At 32.6% G+C, this 22,656-nt stretch overlaps 1 protein-coding gene across 1 annotated transcript in view; it reads right to left on the reverse strand.

Annotated features, from left to right (window-relative positions):
* Positions 1 to 19,181, reverse strand: part of LOC144439291 (inverted formin-2-like) — a 40,930-nt gene extending 21,749 nt beyond the window's left edge. Inside the window, exons 1-3 of the mRNA XM_078128570.1 lie at positions 18,724 to 19,181; positions 2,661 to 2,776; positions 874 to 1,067 (exon numbers count right to left, since the gene is read on the reverse strand). Of these exons, the coding sequence (XP_077984696.1) occupies positions 874 to 1,067; positions 2,661 to 2,776; positions 18,724 to 19,117 (704 nt within the window). The 5' untranslated portion in view covers positions 19,118 to 19,181. The remainder of the gene's footprint in view (positions 1 to 873; positions 1,068 to 2,660; positions 2,777 to 18,723) is intronic.
* Between the last annotated feature and the right edge of the window lie 3,475 nt (positions 19,182 to 22,656).

A 22,656-nucleotide genomic window follows, 5' to 3' on the forward strand; every position in this document is an offset into this window, starting at 1 on the left:
TTGAAAAGGCACATGTTCGTATTCTTTGCAGAAATATTTGAAATGTTTTTCAAGGTCATAGATTTTGCAATTATAAAGCGAAATTTAGGGAAAAGATTACACATGCATATGTTTAAAGAAATTCTACTGTCAGGGGGTTTTATGTTACCATAGCAATAATTTGTATGCAAAGAGTAGAATATCTCTGACCTAGATTCCTATTACCGTGAGAATACTATCTATTTTAAATAGAATTATCTTGTCCTATTAAACAATTCAAAGCGTAGCCTCAACCTCTTACAAAACATTTCCATGATTTATATTTAGAAGACTATTTTTATCATTGTCTATTTGTGACAAAAGGTACAGTATATACAATGCCTCACAGACAGTAATAATTTAAGAGCATGGAAGGGCAGTCACGCTAAACAACAGTTTTCATCAATCTTTTCAGCTATTCTACATGAGACTAAACAAAAACCATAAGACATTGTCTGTATTTCAATATCTCTGATCACGGCTAAAAAAAGTAAAACTAAATGTTTTAACCTTTTTTTTTTCGGCGAAATTATTTCATTAAATTTAAATAGTTGTTTGAATGTATACATTTTATTTTTATTTAGTTTTTCTGTCTTTGTACTGTGTGTAATGTTTTGGTATTGTATTGTCATTATATGGACTTGTTCCTGAAATAGAGATATTAAAAAAAAATCATTTGAAAACTTTTAAATTGGGGTTCCTATAAGCCTGTAAGTATTATAACTCTTCATGCTAAGGACATTGTTATTTGTTACTAGACATGTCTCACATTCTTTCACCACAACAAATAATGCACTTTGTTCAAGTTATTTTCCTCAGGGTGAAATGCAAATTTTTGGGTGTAGACTGACTCACCTGAGTGATGTTATGATGTCTAACAGTCCAAGCCCAATGAATTCATTTCGCAATCTACGTCTGTCTTCGATGTCGTCAGTTCCAAATATAAGACTGTTGATGAAACTCACAATGGTCACCTTGTAGGGTACCAACTCACTGCATTTCAGTTCATTTATAATTAGGCTAAGTCGATACCTCTGGTTTTTGTGGATCTACAGAGAAAGAAGTCAACAAGTTGAAAATTATATCTGGTTTTTTTGTAGACCTATAAAGAAAGAAATCGACAGAAATGGACAAGATTATTGTTACTATTTCACTTTTTTCTGGACCTACAAAGAAAGAAATTGACAGAATTGGACAAGATTATTCTCAATATCTCATTTTTTGGACCAATAGAGAAAGAAATAGACAACTTGAAAATTATAGTCAATATGTAATTTTTGTAGACTATATAGAGAAAGAAATAGACAACTTGAAAATTATAGTCAATATGTAATTTTTGTAGACTATATAGAGAAAGAAATAGACAACTTGAAAATTATAGTCAATATGTAATTTTTGTAGACTATATAGAGAAAGAAATAGACAACTTGAGAATTATAGGCAATATCTCACTTTTGTAGACTATATAGAAAAAGTAGAAGACAAGTTAAAAATTATAGTCAATATGTCATTTGTTTCTAGACTACCGTTATAGAAATGGACAAGACTTATATAATAATAGTTGATATCTGTTTTTTGTGGAAGGCAAATGAGAGATGTTGAGATTTGATGCCACGGATAGCGGCTAGTCAAACAACTGTTTTCCACACAAAGATTTTAATTGAACATTGGGTTTTGATACTAGTGTGTGGGCAATATACAAACAAAACCCATCCCTACCAAAGCTGCTAGCAATTCACCTCTGGGTGTTTATTATTATAACGGCCACTCCTTCAATTTATGTCAGATTGCAGGCACATTCAATTGAATTTGACAACAGGAAATACACTTAATACTCACTTTATGGGGTTACAAAATGTAGGTCAAAAATTTGGCTTGTGATGGTCACAACAACGGTAAATCCAGGAGAAAAAAATTTACCAAGCCCTGTTTAGGGTGAATAGGTGAATGAAACAATCTGACCTAAAGTATACTTGAATAAAGAAAATATTTTTAGTACAAAAATGTCATCTGAGACTTTAAAAGCAAACCTATTGAGGCAGAAACCCTCGGTAACAGGAAGCAATACCCATCCCTGCCATTACCCTTTGTGTATTATTCTTTATCATAAGTTTTTCCTTTTTATATAACAGACAAAAAAAATTAAAACATGTTGCCACATGAAAAAATCCTTCACAATACAATTCATCCATTCTGGAATACTTAGTATAACATACCAACATGTGAGCTTGTTTTGTTTTGTTGTAAGCTAACCTCAAAACACAGACAGTGGGCGGGAGCTACACCTACATGAACTATTGGGTCAGTGACTGCAATAATGTAAAGTCATTGCATGCTGCACTGCAAAAAAAACCCAAAAACCCACAGAGTGTATATACAGGGGATTACAAGACAAAACTTAGGTTGGGTGACTATAGACAAAACTTTGATTGTTTACATGTAATATCATTGTGTTATATTCAAGATCTCTCAAGTTTTTTCAATACTTTTGCAAAATAAGAAAAATATATCATGATGACATGTCACTTTTGTGAATGTAAATATGGAATTTGAGAGTACTCCTGAAACAAAATTGGTAAAAAAAAAAAGGGTTGATAGGTAAAAAACACTATAAAAACCCTCAAGCATTTAAGTTCAATTACCTTATAAAACTCCAATGCATCCATAGCTATATTACAGCCATCAGGGGAATAAACTGATAATGCTGATAGAATCTCAAACACCATCTTTTTTGTCAGCACGTTGGATGTGTCTAGAGCTGTAATAGATTAATAAAAATACACTTTATTAATGAAATTGGCTATATGAAATAAGTGACCACTGTCTTTTTGAAATACACACAATTGACTATTAACACAATCTACGATTTTGAACTTATAAAAGGTCATGAATGAATTTAAAGAATTATTTTAAACCCTGGGATCATTTTTGTTATCCTTTTTGTGACAACTGTCATTTGTAAAAACAGAGAAGGGAATTTTTTTGGTGGTAGACATTCCATTCAATGGAGCCTATCTTGGTGCTTCATTTACATATTTAGTTCCAGTTGGTGCTTCATTTACATATTTGGTATCAGTTGGTGCCTTATTTACATATTTAGTTCCAGTTGGTGCTTCTTTTACAAATCTGGTATCAGTTGGTGCTTCATTTACATATCTGGTATCAGGTGGTGCTTCAATTACATATTTGGTATCAGTTGGTGGTTCATTTGCATATTTGGTATCAGTTGGTGCTTCGTTTACATATTTGGTATCAGTTGGTGCTTCATTTACATATCTGGTATCATTTCATTTGTTCCTGCTTATGTTTTGTGGAGTTTCATTTGCACATAGTTGTAATTATGTATAACAAAATATAAAAAGTGATAACAAAATGTGAACAAAACATGGAAATATTCAATTAAACAAAAATAAGAAATCCATTCTCTAAGTCAGCAGCAATTGTAAAAATCTTCTGAATGCATTTTTTTCTGTAACACCAAAGTTTGACAACAATCACCAAACAGCATTCACAAGATCTGACTTCAAAATGTATTCCAAATTACTGATTAGGAAAACACTAGACTACAGACTGGCCATTGGGTTTTACATCTTATAAAAATCTCTTTACCACTGTCTGCAGCTCAATAAGAAATCATGAGCCAGAATTCTGTGATTGATTAGGACATTAATGACTGTGGGTGGCTTTGCATAAATTTGAAATTTCACCTAGGCCCCTTATTGAGTTAGACATGGGAGAGAGACACCTTCAGATTCAAATCCAACGGCTAGTCTCTAGACTAAGAAAAAAAAGGTGATATATTGCATCATAAAGATTGGAAACTACACCACTTGTACATGCAAGTCATAAAGGTAACCAGAATTAAAATGCCCACAACATGGCCTCAAGGGTGGCAGTAAAAGTGCAGCTCTGCACACATAATTAAACTGAAGCTTGTAAAAAAAACATTAAAAAATCTGGAATACTCTTTACTTTCCATCATCATTTGGAATACAAAGTGACTTCGATGTTGAGAATTTAAAACAATGACAGATCTTATCAAAATATACGATTTTATAAATACACATAAGGATTTTAATAGTACCTATAGATCACTGATGTCATTGGAGACTTTTCATAATCATAAAATAATCATTAAATACTGACAAATGTGAGTGAAAAGTGACAATAATAATGGATCAATATTATTAAGGTGAAACACGGAAATTAAGTTACAACATTATTCTTCATCAGTAGTTCATTATTACACTGTTTTAAATTTATACATAGCCTGACTAAAGTCACCACGGCTTTCATTGAAATAAATCTACATCAAAATTCAAAACTCATCTGGATTCATAATTATGTGGATTTGTGCCTTGAAGTGGGTATATCATAAACATGTCAAGTTTAAGATCTGAACTTAAAACTTATTTTTTTTTGGAATAGCTCTTCACTAACTTTCACAACCTAAACATCATATCATTGAATAGTGCACCTAGTTCTATCAGCTACAGCAGATGATGAATAAATAAAACTCTATCCCTACATGGAATAGTAAAATCAGTTTGGAAATTTAATCAAAATCTATTTCTCCTGTCCCCACATACTTTAAATTCGTTGGCACTGATTTATGTTTGAATTGGTTCCAAACCATCTAAGGGGTGGTTTTGAAATAATTCAAAGTGTGAAACAGATTCAAATGCATCTGTTTCCTCATGGGGACAGAAACTGGTTTCAAACATTAAACTGAATCCATCCAGTATCAAATTTGACAGGGGAATAAATGCTTAAGTTTAGTAATATTTCACATGAAACAGAAATACAACCCAACAATATTCATACCTCTACTCTGTAAAATGCCTGTACTGCCTCCAGACAAAGTATTATAAATTAGTTAATTATCACAAACTCTTTTATAATTAGAGTAATCAATCAAGTGTGCAAAAAGCGATTAACAATAAGGTTTGACTAGAATGTTAATTTTAAGCAGTAATTGACTTCAGTTTATCACTCTTTTTAGACTATTAGTTGTACTTTTCAACTCTTATTAGTTATATCTAAGTTTTGGTAACGATAACTGACTTCAGTTTATCACTCATTGCAATCTATTAGTTGTACTTTCCAATTTTATACATAAGTTTTGTTAACGGTAAGTGGCTTCAGTTTATCACTCATTGCAATCTATTAGTTGTACCTTTCAACTCTTATATCTAAATTTTCTTAATGGTAAGTGACTTCAATTTATCACTCATTGCAATCTATTAGTTGTACTTTCCAACTCTTATATCTAAGTTTTGTTAACGGTACGTGACTTCAGTTTATCACTCTTTTCAATCTATTAGTTGTACCTTTCAACTCTTATATCTAAGTTTTGTTAACGGTACGTGACTTCAGTTTATCACTCTTTTCAATCTATTAGTTGTACTTTCCAACTCTTATATCTAAGTTTTGTTAATGGTAAGTGACTTCAGTTTATCACTCATTGCAATCTATTAGTTGTATTTTTCAACTCTTATTAGTTATATCTAAGTTTTGTTAATGGTAAGTGACTTCAGTTTATCACTCATTGCAATCTATTAGTTGTATTTTTCAACTCTTATTAGTTATATCTAAGTTTTGTTAACGGTAACTGACTTCAGTTTATCACTCTTTTCAATCTATTTAGTTGTACCTTTCAACTCTTATATCTAAGTTTTGTTAACGCTAACTGACTTCAGTTTATCACTCTTTTCAATCTAGTTAGTTGTACCTTTCAACTCTTATATCTAAGTTTTGACTTACACATGTAGTAATTTTGTATGCATGATTTGATTCTTTGTGTTATGTGTTTAACTGCATTCCTTTACATCATGTGAAAAGCAGTGGGACTTTTATCAAATATTTTGTGTTGCAACAATATATTAATATCTCACTGAAACTACATGTATGTAATATTTAGTTTAGCATATCATTTTCCATGATTTATGGTAAAGTTATTAAAAGTCTTCTGCATATTACATCAGAATACTGAACCAGAGAATGTAAGAAATAAAGGAAGTGTGTGCATGGGTCTGTTTTTATGTAGTCTTTTACTCAGTTTTCAACATCTTCGTACTTTTGTTTAATGTTTTTTTTTTTGGTATTTAAATGTGTAAGCTTATAAATGTATGTTTTTCTGTGTTGTTGCAAGACAAATTTCCCCATGAGGGATAATAAAGTAATATAATAATAATAAAATTATATTAAAGGACAAATAAAAAAATTATGGTCCTTTTAACCTGCACTAGTTGTAACTGGAATATTATTTTTTTCAATCAGACAACCAAAATATATTGAGTGAAAATTGTTAAAATATCAATAATTAGATATTGTACGTGTCAATTAGAGGTTTAGTTTATCTATAAGTAGAATTTTGTCCCTTGGCAATCTTTCTCTGTATAAATAGTATAGTATATCGTGTTCCATTGGAGCACTGATTTTTAGGTGCGGACCAAAAAATCAATTTCATTGGATATAATTGCACCATACTATGTGTAGAGCTATACAAATATGTTTATCCACAGGTGATTCAGTACAATTCAGGATGTACAATATTATGATTAAGTCATAATATCTAACAAAACAGTTTCAAAAAACATTCAAGTTGCAGCTACTGCAGCACCTTTCAAAAAGAGATAGTGTCATATTTATGAAGGGTCATATAACATCTTAATATTTATTTATTGTTTTCTGTTGTTTCTGATTTTTTCATCACATCACAGCATTTTCCTTTGGGGTCAGCGGGGAAAAACTCCTTGGTAAGAGTTGGGTAATTGGAATTACTCTTGGTACATACTTTATTACATTGGCCACAGAGTCAGTATATTGTCCTACTGATGTAATATAAAATACGAGGCCGAAGGGGGCATCTGTTAATATTAGCGCTACCAAAAAAGAGGCGTGTGGTTTTTACAACAATGCAAGTGGCCTACTGTAGTTGTATATTTTTTGGCACCGGATTTATTTCAGTTTAATTCTGATATGTACAAAAGGTTGTTTCTGTGGAAATAAGTCCTGCTAACCCACTTTCAGGTCATCACATTTCTGTATTCAACTGTTGAAAAAAGGTTTGAACAGTTGACACTGAATAAGATGGGCTGACTTGTATGACATTAAATTTATACTCTAGGTCACACAAACATGACTTCATCAAAAGTAACACAACTCCCATGCAACATTCCAGGCATAATTTTTAAATAATAATTTATTTTATTTACAGTATTCTAGATTCTGACAGATTTGCAATTATATTATTGTCTATCAATTCAAATACACTTCAGGATAGTTTATTTGATATATGCTAAGTCTTTCACAGTACAGTGGCCACTACATGTTATTCTGATCAGACATTACTGTGCAATTAGTCAGTTGATTGAAAACCAGCACTATAAACACATTGATTTCACTTTAGCAGTAAATTACAATATATCACTAATTCATCGTTGCAAACAACAGCGTCTTTTACGACGCCTTGCAGTGTCGCGAAAGAAATAACAGCTCTGGTTTGCGAGAATGATCACTATCACTAACAAGCCGCTCACTGTATCATAATGCTATGAAAAGTGTACAGAGATCTAGCAGCTTTAAAAATGCCAATTTGATTATATTTCTTTTATCATTTACTAACTGGTTCGGTTCATTGTTAGTGTTCACAAACTCAGTTTGACTCAACCATGCGTTAACTGTACAAGATTGAGTGAATTAAAGTTTCTTGCTACATTTTGTCTAAATTAAATGAACAAATACGAGCCACCAGCAGATATCAAATGCACACATCAAAACATTGGTGCCCAAGTGTATGTGTCGACTGGTTGCAGTTTAGCAGTTTATTTCACTAAGACAAACTGTAGCAAGAAACCACAATCTTGTTATATCTCAAAGTGTACAATGTGCACTATTTCTGTATGGTTATATCAAACAGAGTTAGTACAGTGAACACTAACAGGACACACAGTATATATGACAATAATGTATTACATAAAGTACATATTAGTATGGAATGTGAATTGGGACATCAAAGACATTTTGTATGCATTATTCATTTCATCTCGTCTCAGACAACTTGTGCTAATGACTAGAGAGAGGACAATACTTCATTATCTCTTTCCTATGACTTTAACAGATGGAATGGTGATGAGGGTATCATTATTTCTATATTATTACTTAATTATTAGACTTCATTTAAACTTGATAGACAGTTGAGCCAAAGGCTCTTCTCACAATGTTGAGGTATGAAAATATACTGAATGTAAAGATTAAGTAATATTAGGTCCGACATACGCTTTCTGTGTTTATAATGCTTGCTTTGCCTTGAAATGTAAAAAAAAAAATAGATGTTTTCCAAAAGCCAGTGAGTAGTTAATTCCCTTTGATATATATAGCCTACAGTGAAATTACATAGTGAATAGTTTTGTACAATACAAGTAGGTACAGGTAACACTCAAGGCAAATGTTTGAAATGTAGTATAACTGTGAAGCTTTAGAATTTCTAAAGGTGTTTTTCTTAATCCACAATGATCAAGGTAAACGGACCTGCTCACAGATGCTCATATTGAATGAAATGAGATCTTTTGAAAGTTATTTGAACAGAATACTTCACAGCATACTACAGATTCCTGTGGTTTGGATACTGAGTGCATGTAACACCAGACAATCACAATTTACTGTAACTATAATAATATGCTTATCCTATCAATGCACCACATATTTGAATGAATCACACAAACCAATTTGTAAGACTTTTTTGTAATTAAAACACCTTGAAAATTAATTCTTAAACCAAACAGTAATCAAACATTGCTTTTCTGATTCATGGCTAAAAGAAATTGGTTTATGCAATTTTTTATTTTTTATTTTTATTTTTTTTACAGAAACTGAGAGTTTCATTCATATGTACAATTTTCCTGTGGAATATTAAATAAAGTATTTTATATTCATATGACCTTATTTTTACTTTTTCTTCAAATTTGAGATAGGTAAATCAACTTTGGTTCAATTTGGAATTCGTAGTTAGGTAGTGTGTAAGACATTAAATCATGTTCAGGCACCCTCAGCAACCTGCCATACATTTTTCAAGTGGTGACTGCAGGGTGTGGCTGCATGCCATGACATAAATATCTTACTGATAATTACACCACTAAATATTTACCCATCTTCTTGTTGCTGGTTTATTCACAGAGGTAGTATCACAGTCTTTCTACCTTCATAGTTTATTCTTGAGATTCAAAATACTGACCCAGTCTAAATTTTTAATTTTTTTCTTTCTGTAGTATCTACTTAATATTATATTTGACAGCTTAGCACTGGGATATGCATATCATTATCAACTTATTTTTCTGGCAAAGTAAGGAAGCCTAAGGGACAAAGATAGACAATTTTTTTTTTTTAATAACAAGTCATTATTTCTTACTGTCTAGGTCTTTTTTTTATATCTACTGAGTCTGTAGTTATATACTAAGCACATTCCAATGTAATTAGCCCAATAGGATGTCATGACATCATATATGTCAAATGTCATTTTTGACACAAAATAGTTTTGACACTTTGAAATGTTATAATCAACACACTTCAAAAAGATGTTCAGATTAGAATTATAATCAGAATTACTTTATGCACTCCACTATAGGGAAATTAAAATGACAGTTCATACAGATAAAAACACAAAACAGAATACAGAACTAAAACTGCTGAAACTCTTCAAAAGTAAAAATAAACAACAGGTTGTCATACATGTTAATTTTTTCCAGATACTTCAAGTCATGGGATTCTGTGATGATAAAAGGTTATCTTAGATAAACAATATACAAATTGTAAAAAATAAACAACAATTAGCATTACATTGTGAGTAAGGTAAAAACACTGTGTGGTTTCAGTGCTTTAGACTGATGTCAGTTTGAACATACCACAAGCATAATTTGACAGCTGTCAGCGCCATGGCAATGGTATAGCCCAAGTATGCTTACTCTCTAAACAAGTACTTATTATGTAATAATGACAATTACATGTTTGTTTTATCAAGACTACTTTACACTACCCACTGCCAGGTAGACCTCATAGGGTTTTAATTGACCTAGTAGATCCAGGAATCACAAAAGTTAATTGGGATTTTCCAAACAAAGCTTAGCTTCAATTAGTTTAGAACAATACAGGTGCATAATAAAAAACTACACTGCACATAACAAAGCTTACCAGATTTATTTATACTTTGTGCATATTAATTATTCTCAGTAGACTTGATGCGTTTGTAACACCTAATTCAAAATGTCTGAGCTATTGATTCAATAATTAAAGTTAATTTTCTCTTTTGTGTAAAAGATTTACAATGGCATTATGTTGTTTCTCTTTCACTGACCCCTCCACAAAGAAAGCTGTGAAACAATAGTGAATATTGTTGTGAGAACTGTAAGTAAGTCCAACTACAAGGATGAACCAATTGGGCTTGAGATTCATAAAATTGGATTTGATAAAGAAGTTGACAAGGTCCTTTTAGTCTACACTAAAAAGTTTATCGACATTTGGTGGAAATGGTGAATGAAATGAAATGAAATTTACCATTTCCACCATACCATTTTCAATATATAATAGTACCTTTTGCTTTCATTCTATCAGTGTCACTATGTTGCTTTTAGAACATTTTGAATTGTAATACCAATTGCTTGACTTATTACACTCATTCTATTTGTTCATGTTATTGTTTGTAGGCCCTGAAGGAGACCTTCTGCTGTGTAGAGTTGAGACATAGGTAGAACCAGACCATCGACCCAAGGATGGAGGAGGGTCTATGACCAGACTGATAAAGGATGGTAACATAGACAATGGTTTGTCATGCACGGGTCACTGTTTATTTATCATTTCTTTGCAGAAAGGGTGGTATTTCTTTACATACATTTGAAGAGTGTGGTATTTCTTTATATACATTCAAAGAGTGTGGTACATTTCTTTATTTTTTGTAGGGAAGAGAATTTCTTTACATAAGTTTGAAAAAGGCTGTATTGTGCCATATTGCGAAACCTTGTAATGCAAAAGAATAGTGATTTGTAAAGAGTAGTGTGTAAGCACCACTACTATATAAGAGTTGGCTCTCCAGAAAGCTCCCAGACAGTTAACAAACACTTTTGAACACATGCATGTTTATTTATGACTTAATTGAGAGAATTATCACGATCCCAAATTTGAGGAGGATGATTGATCGAAACTAAAACTAGTAAAAGCAGTCCAAATTTTCTTTTTACCACGATCTGTTTACTTTTTTGCATTCTTTCTTCATTGCTAAGATACCAATTGGTTACCTGACTTGTGTTTTCAGAACATTTTATAGTTTGCAGTACCATATTTATATCCTGCTTTTGTAACCATATTTTGATTTTGCTACTGTTATTTTGTACTTTAATTTGCTATACTTGATATGTCAACGTTATGACAGAAGCTCATCTCTGCAAACATTCAGTCTAAGTTTATAAACTTAACTTCATTTTGCACCAAGAAATACTAGTAGCTTATAATTAACATTTAGCTTTCACAAGGTATCCACCATGGCTTTGTCAATGTCACCACACATGCATGTGTGACTTCAGACAACTACTGTCCAAAATTCTTGGCAGTTGCAGTTGATAACCTGATTATGTAGTATGTGTAGACAGAGATATGAGATTCACTTTTAGCATATAATCTACCATTTCATGGGTATAGTAAGCTAATGAGGTATGAGCAAACTAAGGACATTTGAAGTGGTAGAATAAAACAAACGATAGCTCTGTCCCAACATGGAATTTTGAATCAGTTTGAATCAAATCAAAGTCATTTCTCCTGTCCCCAGCCAGATCAACTAAAACCGATTTGAACTGATTTAGTTGAATTGGTTCAACATTACCTCAGCGGTGGTTTCGAACCGATTTAAAGTAAATCAGTTTGAAACCGATGTGACAGCAAATTGATTCACATCTATTGCTGAGTTGTTTCCTGGTGATAGAAACTGCTTTCAAAGCAACTGAATTGATTCAAGTGGGGACAGGGCTGTATAGTTGAGACTAAACTTAAAAAACAATCCTTTTTATCAGTTACACAACTCAACAAACAGATGCACACTGTTTGTGTTGCCCTGGATAGATGCCAGTTATCTGGTTCTACTTAATACATCAAGCAATTGAGCAGCTTTAACCTGGAATTTTTGCTGTCCATTTTCACAGTTAATACCACACGATCGTATTGCATGGTTGTTTGTTACTTAAAATGCTGTTAATATTCTACAGTATTGGCTATAGGAGCCAAAACTGTCTAATTCTTAGAGTGTGACATCACTTGCATGTCGCATGAAGTACAGACAAAAAATTATCATAGCATACAGAGATATAAATATTCATGACTAGACAAATATGTGTCTGCTGTACATCAGTGGCAAATTTTCTTTTCAGGATATTTTCTTTTGTGTTCTAGTGATGTAAAGGTTGAATTATCAAAGTCTCTTTGTACTCTAGCTATTTATCTAAATTTTAGATAAAATATGTATATAGCAAAGTCCATGTCACATATTAAAGCAGTTGTTTTAGAAAATTAAGAAGAATTAGTTTGTATATTGTATAATTTATATTCAGTTCTATCTTTTAGTGAACTTATGCATAAATCATATTTATAACTTTGTTAAGAGAGTCGAAAGCAGTCAAAATGCCTATGTTAAGTGTATTTCATTCATGCATGTACAATTCTCTCCAATACAAGCAATGGAGAGATATCTTATATTAGTTTTCTATTCTTCTGATCCATTTCTAACTTTGGTCTGTGACAGTTTTTGTGTTGGTATATCTATATTTTTCCCTTTTTGTATGGGCCTGGATAAATGAATGAATAAATAAATAAATAAATAAATAAATAAATAAATAAATAAATAAATAAATAAATAAAAAAATTAAAAAAAAATTTATGTTCATGATTTGAAACTGCATAGTTACAGCTACTGATATCAATCTTGGTAAGTGGTGAGATCAATAGATCAATGTAGGATAAAAAACTAAATTCTTTTAGATGGGGGGGGGGGGGGGGTTTAACCATTTTAGTTCTCATCCTGCAAAAACGATTTTACTTTTAAAGGAATTTGTTTTGTAGATTGTACCTATAAATACAAGTGTTTCTAAAATATGTCGAAAACTTGAGAAATGAAAGAATTTTCACTATAATGGTAAATGCATGGCACTAATATATAATTTTCCTCACTAAATACTGGCTTTATATTCATACCACTACATAGTACTACATACTCATTTGAAATTGAGTGTGTGGTTTGAAACAATTTTCAATTTTGGCCAATTAAGTTAGAAGGGGGTGGGGGGTCTGAGGTCTAACTAAAAGAATTTAGTTTTCTTATCTTTCACTGAACTATTGATCTTGCCCCAATAATATCAGTAACCCTTAGTTATGTTTGGTGTGTATACTTTCAATTATTTCAACATGTCAATCATTCTTTTAGTTAGTAAATAAAGTACAAAAATGATTTGAACTTTCCAGTGGTTTCGTAGTCTCGTGGCTATCCATGGCCTCAAATCCTAACACCTCTCCTCACTTCATGAGAAGAGATTTTGCACCTCAACTGTCATCTTAGAGGAGTTTGAATTGAATATTAACAGTTTAATCATTCTTATTTTACATTCAACTAGACTTGGTGCCTAAACATTTAGGGTATTACTTACTATGCATTGAAACATGAAATGAAAGGAAATGGTACATCTTGTACTATTAATGATAGTGTCTAATCATTACAGCTATTTCATACAGCAAAAGTTTGAGGGTGCAAATATTATTAATCTATCAATTTGATATTTGATTCTGTATTTTACTTTTTACAAGTTGTTAGTCTCTGACTAAACACTGTCTCTTGTGACTATGCTGTTGAAAAGTTTTGCAACCAAATCTTTGCATTTATGATCAATTTTAGTATATACTTCCTATGAATGATCCCAGTGATAAGATGGGATGTACGTCACTGCCACATCCATTTGAAGACGGTAGGTCTCTTTATGAGGGAGGGTAATGGCCATCAAACCAATGATCTCTATGCATTGATCTACATGAGCCTCAGCCTTTTCTGTGTACAACACATTAGGATATGGATAGAGGTATACAAAATGCATTAGACCTCTAACTTTCTTATCCTATTTCAAAATAATAATGGAATTGTCTGTCTTCAATACAACAGAGGCAAACCTCCAAGGCCATGATATTTCGGTCCTGTCAAAGACATTTTACCACCAAGGTTTCAAAAGCATAAACATCATTCTAGAGAATGCATCGATAAGAGAAGGAGACATTGATTTATGGGGCCAATCTATTCACCTTGATCAGTAGGTGTTAAAACTTAGGTCATTCATGTGGAACTTTTCATGCATGTATAGTCTACATGAACCTAGTTTTAAACTACAAAATGTTAAATGCTAACCACATACCCGAGAAGGACACACTGTGTCTATCATAAAATTCAGAACGTTCCTAGACAGTTCATTCACCTCAGGTGTTAAACTCAATAAAGTTACTATTGTGGAACTCTTTGCATACAGTCACAATGATCTGTATAATGTCACAAAAATGACATAAAATTGAGAAAAAGTTCTGAGATATCAGGACACAAAGACCTTTTTAGGTGTAAAATAACTCACCATTGACAATGTATTCTTAGTGTATACAATCTAATGGATAACTTTTACTGGTCAAGAAGAAAATGACCTTTTGTCTACAAACATTTTACAATGCAAAGTCTTACAGAATTTCAACATCAGAATGTAAAAAAAACCTTAAAAATGGAAGCTGTGTCTGGACTATTGCCATGAACCCAAGACACTACATGTAGAGGGCCATACTCCCCTTCAGGTTAGAAGGCAGGATAGGAATTTATTGGAGGGTTAAATTGATAAAGTGACAAGTCTATGGAAAGTTGACGTACACATAATATTCGGGGTTTATTGAAATAACATTCACGCTGATCATCACAGGTATTTAATTTCATCTTTAGTATCAGACATTTCATTTTGATTTTATACATTGTTCTGTAGAACAGGATATCATGGTTCCAGGCTACCACTACAGGTTATTTCATTTCCTTTTATTCCATTCCATTCCATGTACTTTACTTTACTTAAATTACTTTATGTCACTTTACTACACTTTATGTTACGTTACTTTAGTTTGCTTTACATTACTTTACATTTTGCACTTTACTTTACATTACTTTACATTTTGTACTTTACTTGATGTTACTTTACTTTACTTTACTACACTTTAAGTTACGTTACGTTACATTACTTTAGTTTACTTAATACTATATGTTGCGTACTTTACGTTACTTTACGTTACTTTACTACACTTTACGTTACGTTACTTAAGTCTACTTTACGTTGCGTACTTTACTTCACTTTATGTTACTTTACTACACTTTACGTTACTTTACTTTAGTTTATGTTACTTTACTACACTTTACTTTACGTTACTTTATGTTGCGTTGTGTTGCTTTGCTTTACTATGCTTTGCTTTACTATACTTTAATATACTACACTACACCCTACTTTACTTTACTTTATTGCACTGTACTGCACTGCAATGTATGGTGGAAGACAACCACATGGACTCCACATTGATTATTCATTTGATTATTTCTTTTCCTATAATACTGTAGACGTTTATTCATGTACTAAATTATTAGAACTGGACATTAACAAAACAATAAATAATAATTTAATATACTAGTACATAAATAGCCATTGTAATCCAGACATTTGTCTTGGTGGTCACTATCTCAAGAAGGTTCTTGAGATATCTCATTTGTTAATCTCAAGAACAGAACTTCTTGAGATAGTAACACCAAGACAAGTCTCTGGTCTCGAGCTATTGGTCCACTTTAAATAGCTAAGCACATCAACTATTTCAAGTTGATTTGCACTCTCTATACCTTTGCTATGTGTGGATATAAGAACTTGAAATACCTGAGCCACCTGTTTGACAGCTACCATTTATAAAACAAACTGACCTCATGAGGTGTAATTAAATGTCAGGGTCACAAGTATAAAACAAATACAAAAGTGGGGATATAACAACTTTCTGTACTCTGATCACGTTCTTTTAATTTTGTTATAAATATCCTGACAAATGCTGTACTCAAAAGCTATGAGCATTATAATAAAAATTCTATCTGAAATGAACCCCTACCCCTCTTTTTTCATTGAGATTTACTATTCAAGACCAACTGAAGAAGTGGACTTTAATGCCCTACTGCTTAATGAGGAAAAAGCAATGGAATACATGTACTAACATGTAAAACTATAGATTTCTCCCGAGGGTATTCAGACTTGTCATACCCTTGTAACAATGCAAGAACTTTATCTTAAAGGCCATGGTTTCAATCCTAAGTTCTTGTATTACTGTTATCTTATCAGTGGATATTAGGACTGCAAGGCTTTACCTAGGATAATTGTTCTGTTCTGTGCCAACTATTTCCATAGCACTGTCGGACGACTGATTTTTACACCTAAATTTTAATCGTATTAAACTGAACTGGACTTTAAACTTAAACAACATTTTAATGCAGTTCAGTCTGTCTGTTTATTATCAACAATATGTTCATTTGATTGTTCAAAACTGAAGGACATCAGCTTTTAATTATGTAGACAGTAATACAGCTGTTACCAACAAGATTGTGGTTTCCATTACGTCTAAATGCTAACATGTCTATTTTTGAATGTTACCATGATTATATCACAAAGTTTTGCATTAACGTATGTATAATATTCTACTCCAAGTATGTACCAACATATGTTAATATGTATAGTTCAAATCAGGGTTTGATAAGCCTTCACTGCTTCAGTTTCCCACACTAAAATGATCAGTTGTACCATGCTGTGTGTACACCATCAGGGTGTGAATATTTGTAGATGTCGATCACCCACTAGTAAAGTTCAAAAGGTTCTTGAAATCCAAAACTATTTAAGTGTTACAACTTATGACACTCCACACTTTTATTAGTACCCTCACAAAGACTCACATTTATTCTTTTATTCAGTCTGAAATGTCGCCCAATTTGAACTTGACACAGGAGAGCATGGATGAGCTCTAGACAGGAAAGTCGTATATAAAAAATAAAATGTTACTGTTTATTAAGTAAATAGACACTCCTATATCTGCCTAAGGAGTGTTTTCCTGTCTAGTGTCATGCTGAGTGGACACAAACTAAGATAAACTGTCTTACCCAAACTCTTCAAATAATTCTTTACTAAATCACTAAAATAACAGACACAATAGGGTATATGATATATATTAGCTTGAATTCATGGGAAGCTGTTAGTTTAACTACCTCTTAATATAATTATTTGCTAAATATCATTACACCATAGGGGTGAAAAGTGTCAATTTCGAAACAGACGATTAACTTATCTTGACAAATGAGGCAAAAAAACACAACAAATTGTGTGTTAAACATGGCCTCAGAAAATAGGGTTAGTAGGTCAGGATTTATTTGATTTTGTTTGATCTTTTCAACTGTTTTTTTTTTTTTTTTTTTTTTTTTTAAATATTGTTTCAAACTAAAAACAAACAAAATTTGGGTTGGAATACCCCTTCTGTGATAGTTTGATGAAATCTGTACTGTCATCACTGGGGAAAGAAAACAGACTTGCATGAAGGTCAAGAAGACAAAGAATTTCTTATCTTTTTGTTTTAAATGTTATGGGTCGAAGGCTTAAACTAGGGGTGGTCGGGTTATCGGAAAATCCGGAAACACACAATTTTTTTTATTTGGCCCAATTTGATATAAAATACATGAAATAGCATTTACAATAGGGGTATCTGAGCTTCGTATTAGGAAGTGGGCAGTTTAACTGACTTCCTCTACCTTGGGCAAATAGTCATTTACTAAATACCACACACCATAGGGTATCAGCTTCAATTACAAGTTAAATAACCTAACTCTGTATCATTACATTGTCACTGTGTCAGTTCATTATCACCTGTGTGATCAGACACTAACTCAAAATCAAATTTTCACTAAATTTTAGAATTCCTTTACAACCTTTAGATTCCAACCTGCTGAAATTTAGAACATGAGGACTTTTCAAAGTATGAGAGGAATTCTTGTTAATCTGAGAGTGGGCTAGGTAACAACTGATAACTGTCATCGATAGCCTATTTAGCTGGTTATGAAGTACCTTAGAAAACAAAAGATTAGATTATATCAATATACAGTGGAGATTAGAAGATAACGCTTAACTTACTTTATGTAGGTAATGTATGTAATGATCAAACACTCCATACAAATGTAAATGAATGTGTGCTGATTACAATATTTGTGTTATGCATGTTATGGAGTATTTCTACTGAAGAATACAATTTTGACGTAAGTAGGGACAGTTTTCTGGTATGTTTAAATTTAATATCGCATCTGAGAGTTTACCAGAGATGAATGTCGTAGATTTGGAACACCTTAGCCGTGTTTTTAGTCAGTGTTTTTGTAGCAGTAAACAGGTAAAAACTATATCCCGTCTTTAATTGACTTCCCCAGGGTTCATAAACAATATTATAGTGCAATACGTAACTATGCCAGGTTTACCTAATTTCTCACTTATGGTTACCGAGGTTTCCAAATCTTAGCGAAAGTACTGAACAAAGATTTAGAGAATTTGCTTTAGGGAGTTTCTTTGTATGCGATTTCAGGACAGGTATATAATTTTGCCTTACCTGAGGACAGTTTTCTGGTGTATTGTTTGCTTTCACTCGTCTCTATAATATGGTTGAGACCAGTTTTAGAGTTGAGCACAGCCTTGATACAGGAAACACATTCAATCTGTAGGTAGGCATCGGCAAAGCTGGAGAATCCCTTATCTGATAGTCTTTCCAGACATTCTACCAGTACTTCCAGTCCATCTAACTCTAAGAATTCTGTCATCCATTCCTTGTCACTCTTGGAAATTCTCTTCTTAAGCCCGGCATAATTATGGACTGAGGGTATGCGGAGAAGCTGGATACATAGCTCCGGTTCACAGTTTTCCAAGTTATTCCCGGACCCATCATCCTTTTCAGTCGTTCCGACTGTTTTCTGTTTTGCTTTGGTCCAAAGCTTGGCTGCAGCCATTGGGAAGAAAGAGTGGTTTGTATATATCTACAAGCTAAAACATTGATACACTGTACACACGATGCACTGTCAACGCACTCAGGTTACTGACTCATGAAAAGTGAGCCCACCAAACTTTAAAGAGATGTACACTGGTAATGTGATCTATCTCATTTGCAATTCAAATCTCACATGCCCATACATAGTTAAACAGGAGTGGTTGTAAAAGTCAATTGACTTTACATTCATTCACCTATACATTGTAATTGGATGTCAACAAATAAGTGTCTATGGATCACTGCATCAGAGTTATAGTCATCCACTTCAGCAGAACGCAAAAATATCTGCTCCAAGAGAAATCAATATTGAATTCTCCACTTTAAACTGACCAAATATCAAACATTGTTATAGTACCACACACGCTACCTGTACTCTCTAGCACACACGTTTATATTTAGATGCCTGAAGGTTGTACCATTCACTGAGACAGGGGTGTATGCATTACAAAGGATGCTTCATTTGCAATTCATTGATGTTATGTAGTCATGGAATTTAGGTCTGAAAAAAAAGACAAAACGGGTATTGTTTAAAGAAACGATAATTGATCTGGGTAATAAAGTGTGAATGTCATGAATAACAAACAAAGTGATTTGAATGTTTCCCCAGGAAGCTATACCAAATGATGAGTATATATTTTAAGAGTGTCCTGCTTCTAGCCTGCATACAGTATTAAAAGATACTATGGTTCAACATATTACCGTATTACAATTAGTCATTCTGTGTTCAATATACTGGTATTCAATAGCCTAAAATAGATTATATGCATAGTATGGCATAGCTTTCCCTGATGAGAATGTGAATGTATTAGTGAAGAGTCACCCCATGAAATATGTTGACAGTGGGTGGAATAAAGTCACCCCGTGAAATATGTTGACAGTGGGTGGAATATTGGACCAAAGTCAAATTCTGTGTTATGAAGTATTTTGAATCATTTCCTGAATAAATTTGTTGAATGTAGTGGGTTTAAAAATCACTTGTAAATGTAATGTTTTAAATTCTATAAAATTTCATACATTGGAATTAATAGCCAGTAACTTTTGTTGTGTATAAAAGTATTAAAATAGGTACAGTTGATATCAGAATATTAATGTAATGACGCTTCATAGGACAGCTTGCTATATCTGTCAGATATTTGAAATGAACACACAGACATAAACACATGTAAACACACACACACACACTTGCACACACACACACACACACACACACACACACACACATATATATACATGCACATATACAGATACATGCACATAGATATATAAGCACACACACACACATATACATACACATACACACACATATACATACACACACATTTATACATATAACTGATACTGCACAAATTAACATGTATTATGTAGGATGTAAATATGAATGAAGAGTTTTTCATTCCCAAAACAGCAACATACACAATAAAGCTACTATCAAAACAAATACATGGCATAATGAATGTTGACTAAAATCTCTGACTTTTATTGACGGCTGAACTTCAAACCTTTCTAAAACTTAGCCATAAAGCCTAGTTACATGATTCAAATTGTGTGAATAACAGACTTTCCAGTTTGGTCAGACATCTATCAGGCTCTCTCCTTTTGACAGAATTATCTCTCTCAATAAGGTTTTATAAGACTTGAATTTGTGTAATATAGATATCTTTTTATTCAATATTAATAGTTAAAAATGAAAACACTGGTACAAATTTAATTTTTTTTAATCTGTTAAAGCTGTTGTGGTAACATCAGCTAGGAACAATGTTGCATTCTCTTGAAGCAAACAGCTTTTAACTGAAGTTTTACACAAATATATGCATCAATCTCTGAAAACAAAAGTACTTTAAGCTACACTACTGAGGGCGCTCTACATTTACCATCCTCTGTTTTGGGCGAGGCCCTTGAATAAATTTCTGTTTCTCAGGACTTGACTGTTCCTATTTTCCTTGAACCTGAACCAATAAAATAAAATAATAATGCTCTCTATGACAGAAAAACACATACAACATCACTGCTGGTGACATCATCTAAGCATGTCTCCGATTGAAAATGACCACTGAAATTTAACAACCATAATCAAATTGTTTATAAGTATTCTTCTGCCTTTATGCATGATTATAATTAAGAAAATCACCAACATTTACACACAAACACTTTTCTTTATGTCTCCCATCATTTTCAAAGAGTTATGTCATACTGCCACCCAGTGGTCAGATGTAATTATGGAATTTGTCATTCTGATGAGAATTGTCAACCAAGACATATGGAAATCTCACGTTAAATGAATTTGAATTGCATGTGTGTTACAACCCATGTAAGTCATTTGATCTACCAAGCTGATGAACATTTTTGGTCGAGAGTTATATACCCTTTAAAAATTTTGCTCAGTAGTGAGCTAGTTTCCAGTATTTATACAGATACAGATATACTATGAAAAACATAAAGTTAAAAAATTAATGATAACATAATTTTCTAAAAACCACTCAGAGTGTGCGTAATTTTGTGTTAGCTTACAATCTAGTCCTGTTCAAGTTGTGGACGGAGGAAGTCAGGAATAGATTATGCATGACACTATCTCATTCACGATCAAGTTTCAACTTATTCCGTCTGCAAGCAGGACTATACTTACAATCCAGTGACGACAATCTGACTATGATCACGGTCACCATGTGATTTACATCGAGAAATTGCAAGTTGTACATGTATATCGAACATGACTTATTAATGTTTACGCACAAAAATTATAGTTTTACAAACATAAATTGAAATTTTACAAACACAAATTGAAGTCTGTACCCACAAACTGAAGTCTAACAAACACATATATATATATTATATATATATACACACATTTCACATGACAACTAACTGCCATAGACAACCAACAATATATACAAGCAGCAGTGCTGACAAAGATAATGATGATGATGATGGTGTTGGTGGTAGTGATGATGACAATGATGATGACGACAACAATGTCGGCGGCGACATCAAGGACAGCAATGATGAGTTCTTTATCCATATGTCTACCTTACAAGATTATATCAATCAAGTCAGTGTCCTTGTACTGAAATAAATGCTAATAAAAACACAAAAATCTGAACTTCCTGTGCTTTCTAGTCATAGAATATCTTTCCTTGCCCTGGGGGTTCAAGTGACTTATCTTACACCAATGTCACTGACATTTACAAAGTCAACAAGAAATGAAATGTACTTTATAGCCACATTCCTGTGACTGTCTTCAGTCTCTTCAAATAAACAAATTATTTAGCATTGAGATTCCCATTTCAATGCAAGGTCAGTTGACTTTGGAGCTTAAACTTGTTGAAGAAAATTTTTGGAATGATGTAGCAGACAAAAGTTGAACTTGACAGAAGGATATTGTTTATAAAGGAACTTTTCATTTCTAATTTGTGCCACTGCAGTCTCAGATGATAGTGATTGCATACTCCTTTTGTTTTTTAATGTGTTGAATGTTTACTTGCATCAAGTTTAACATAGTCCATG

The sequence above is a fragment of the Glandiceps talaboti genome, chromosome 8 (assembly GCF_964340395.1).
Source record: "Glandiceps talaboti chromosome 8, keGlaTala1.1, whole genome shotgun sequence".
NCBI classification, from domain to species: Eukaryota; Metazoa; Hemichordata; class Enteropneusta; family Spengelidae; genus Glandiceps; species Glandiceps talaboti.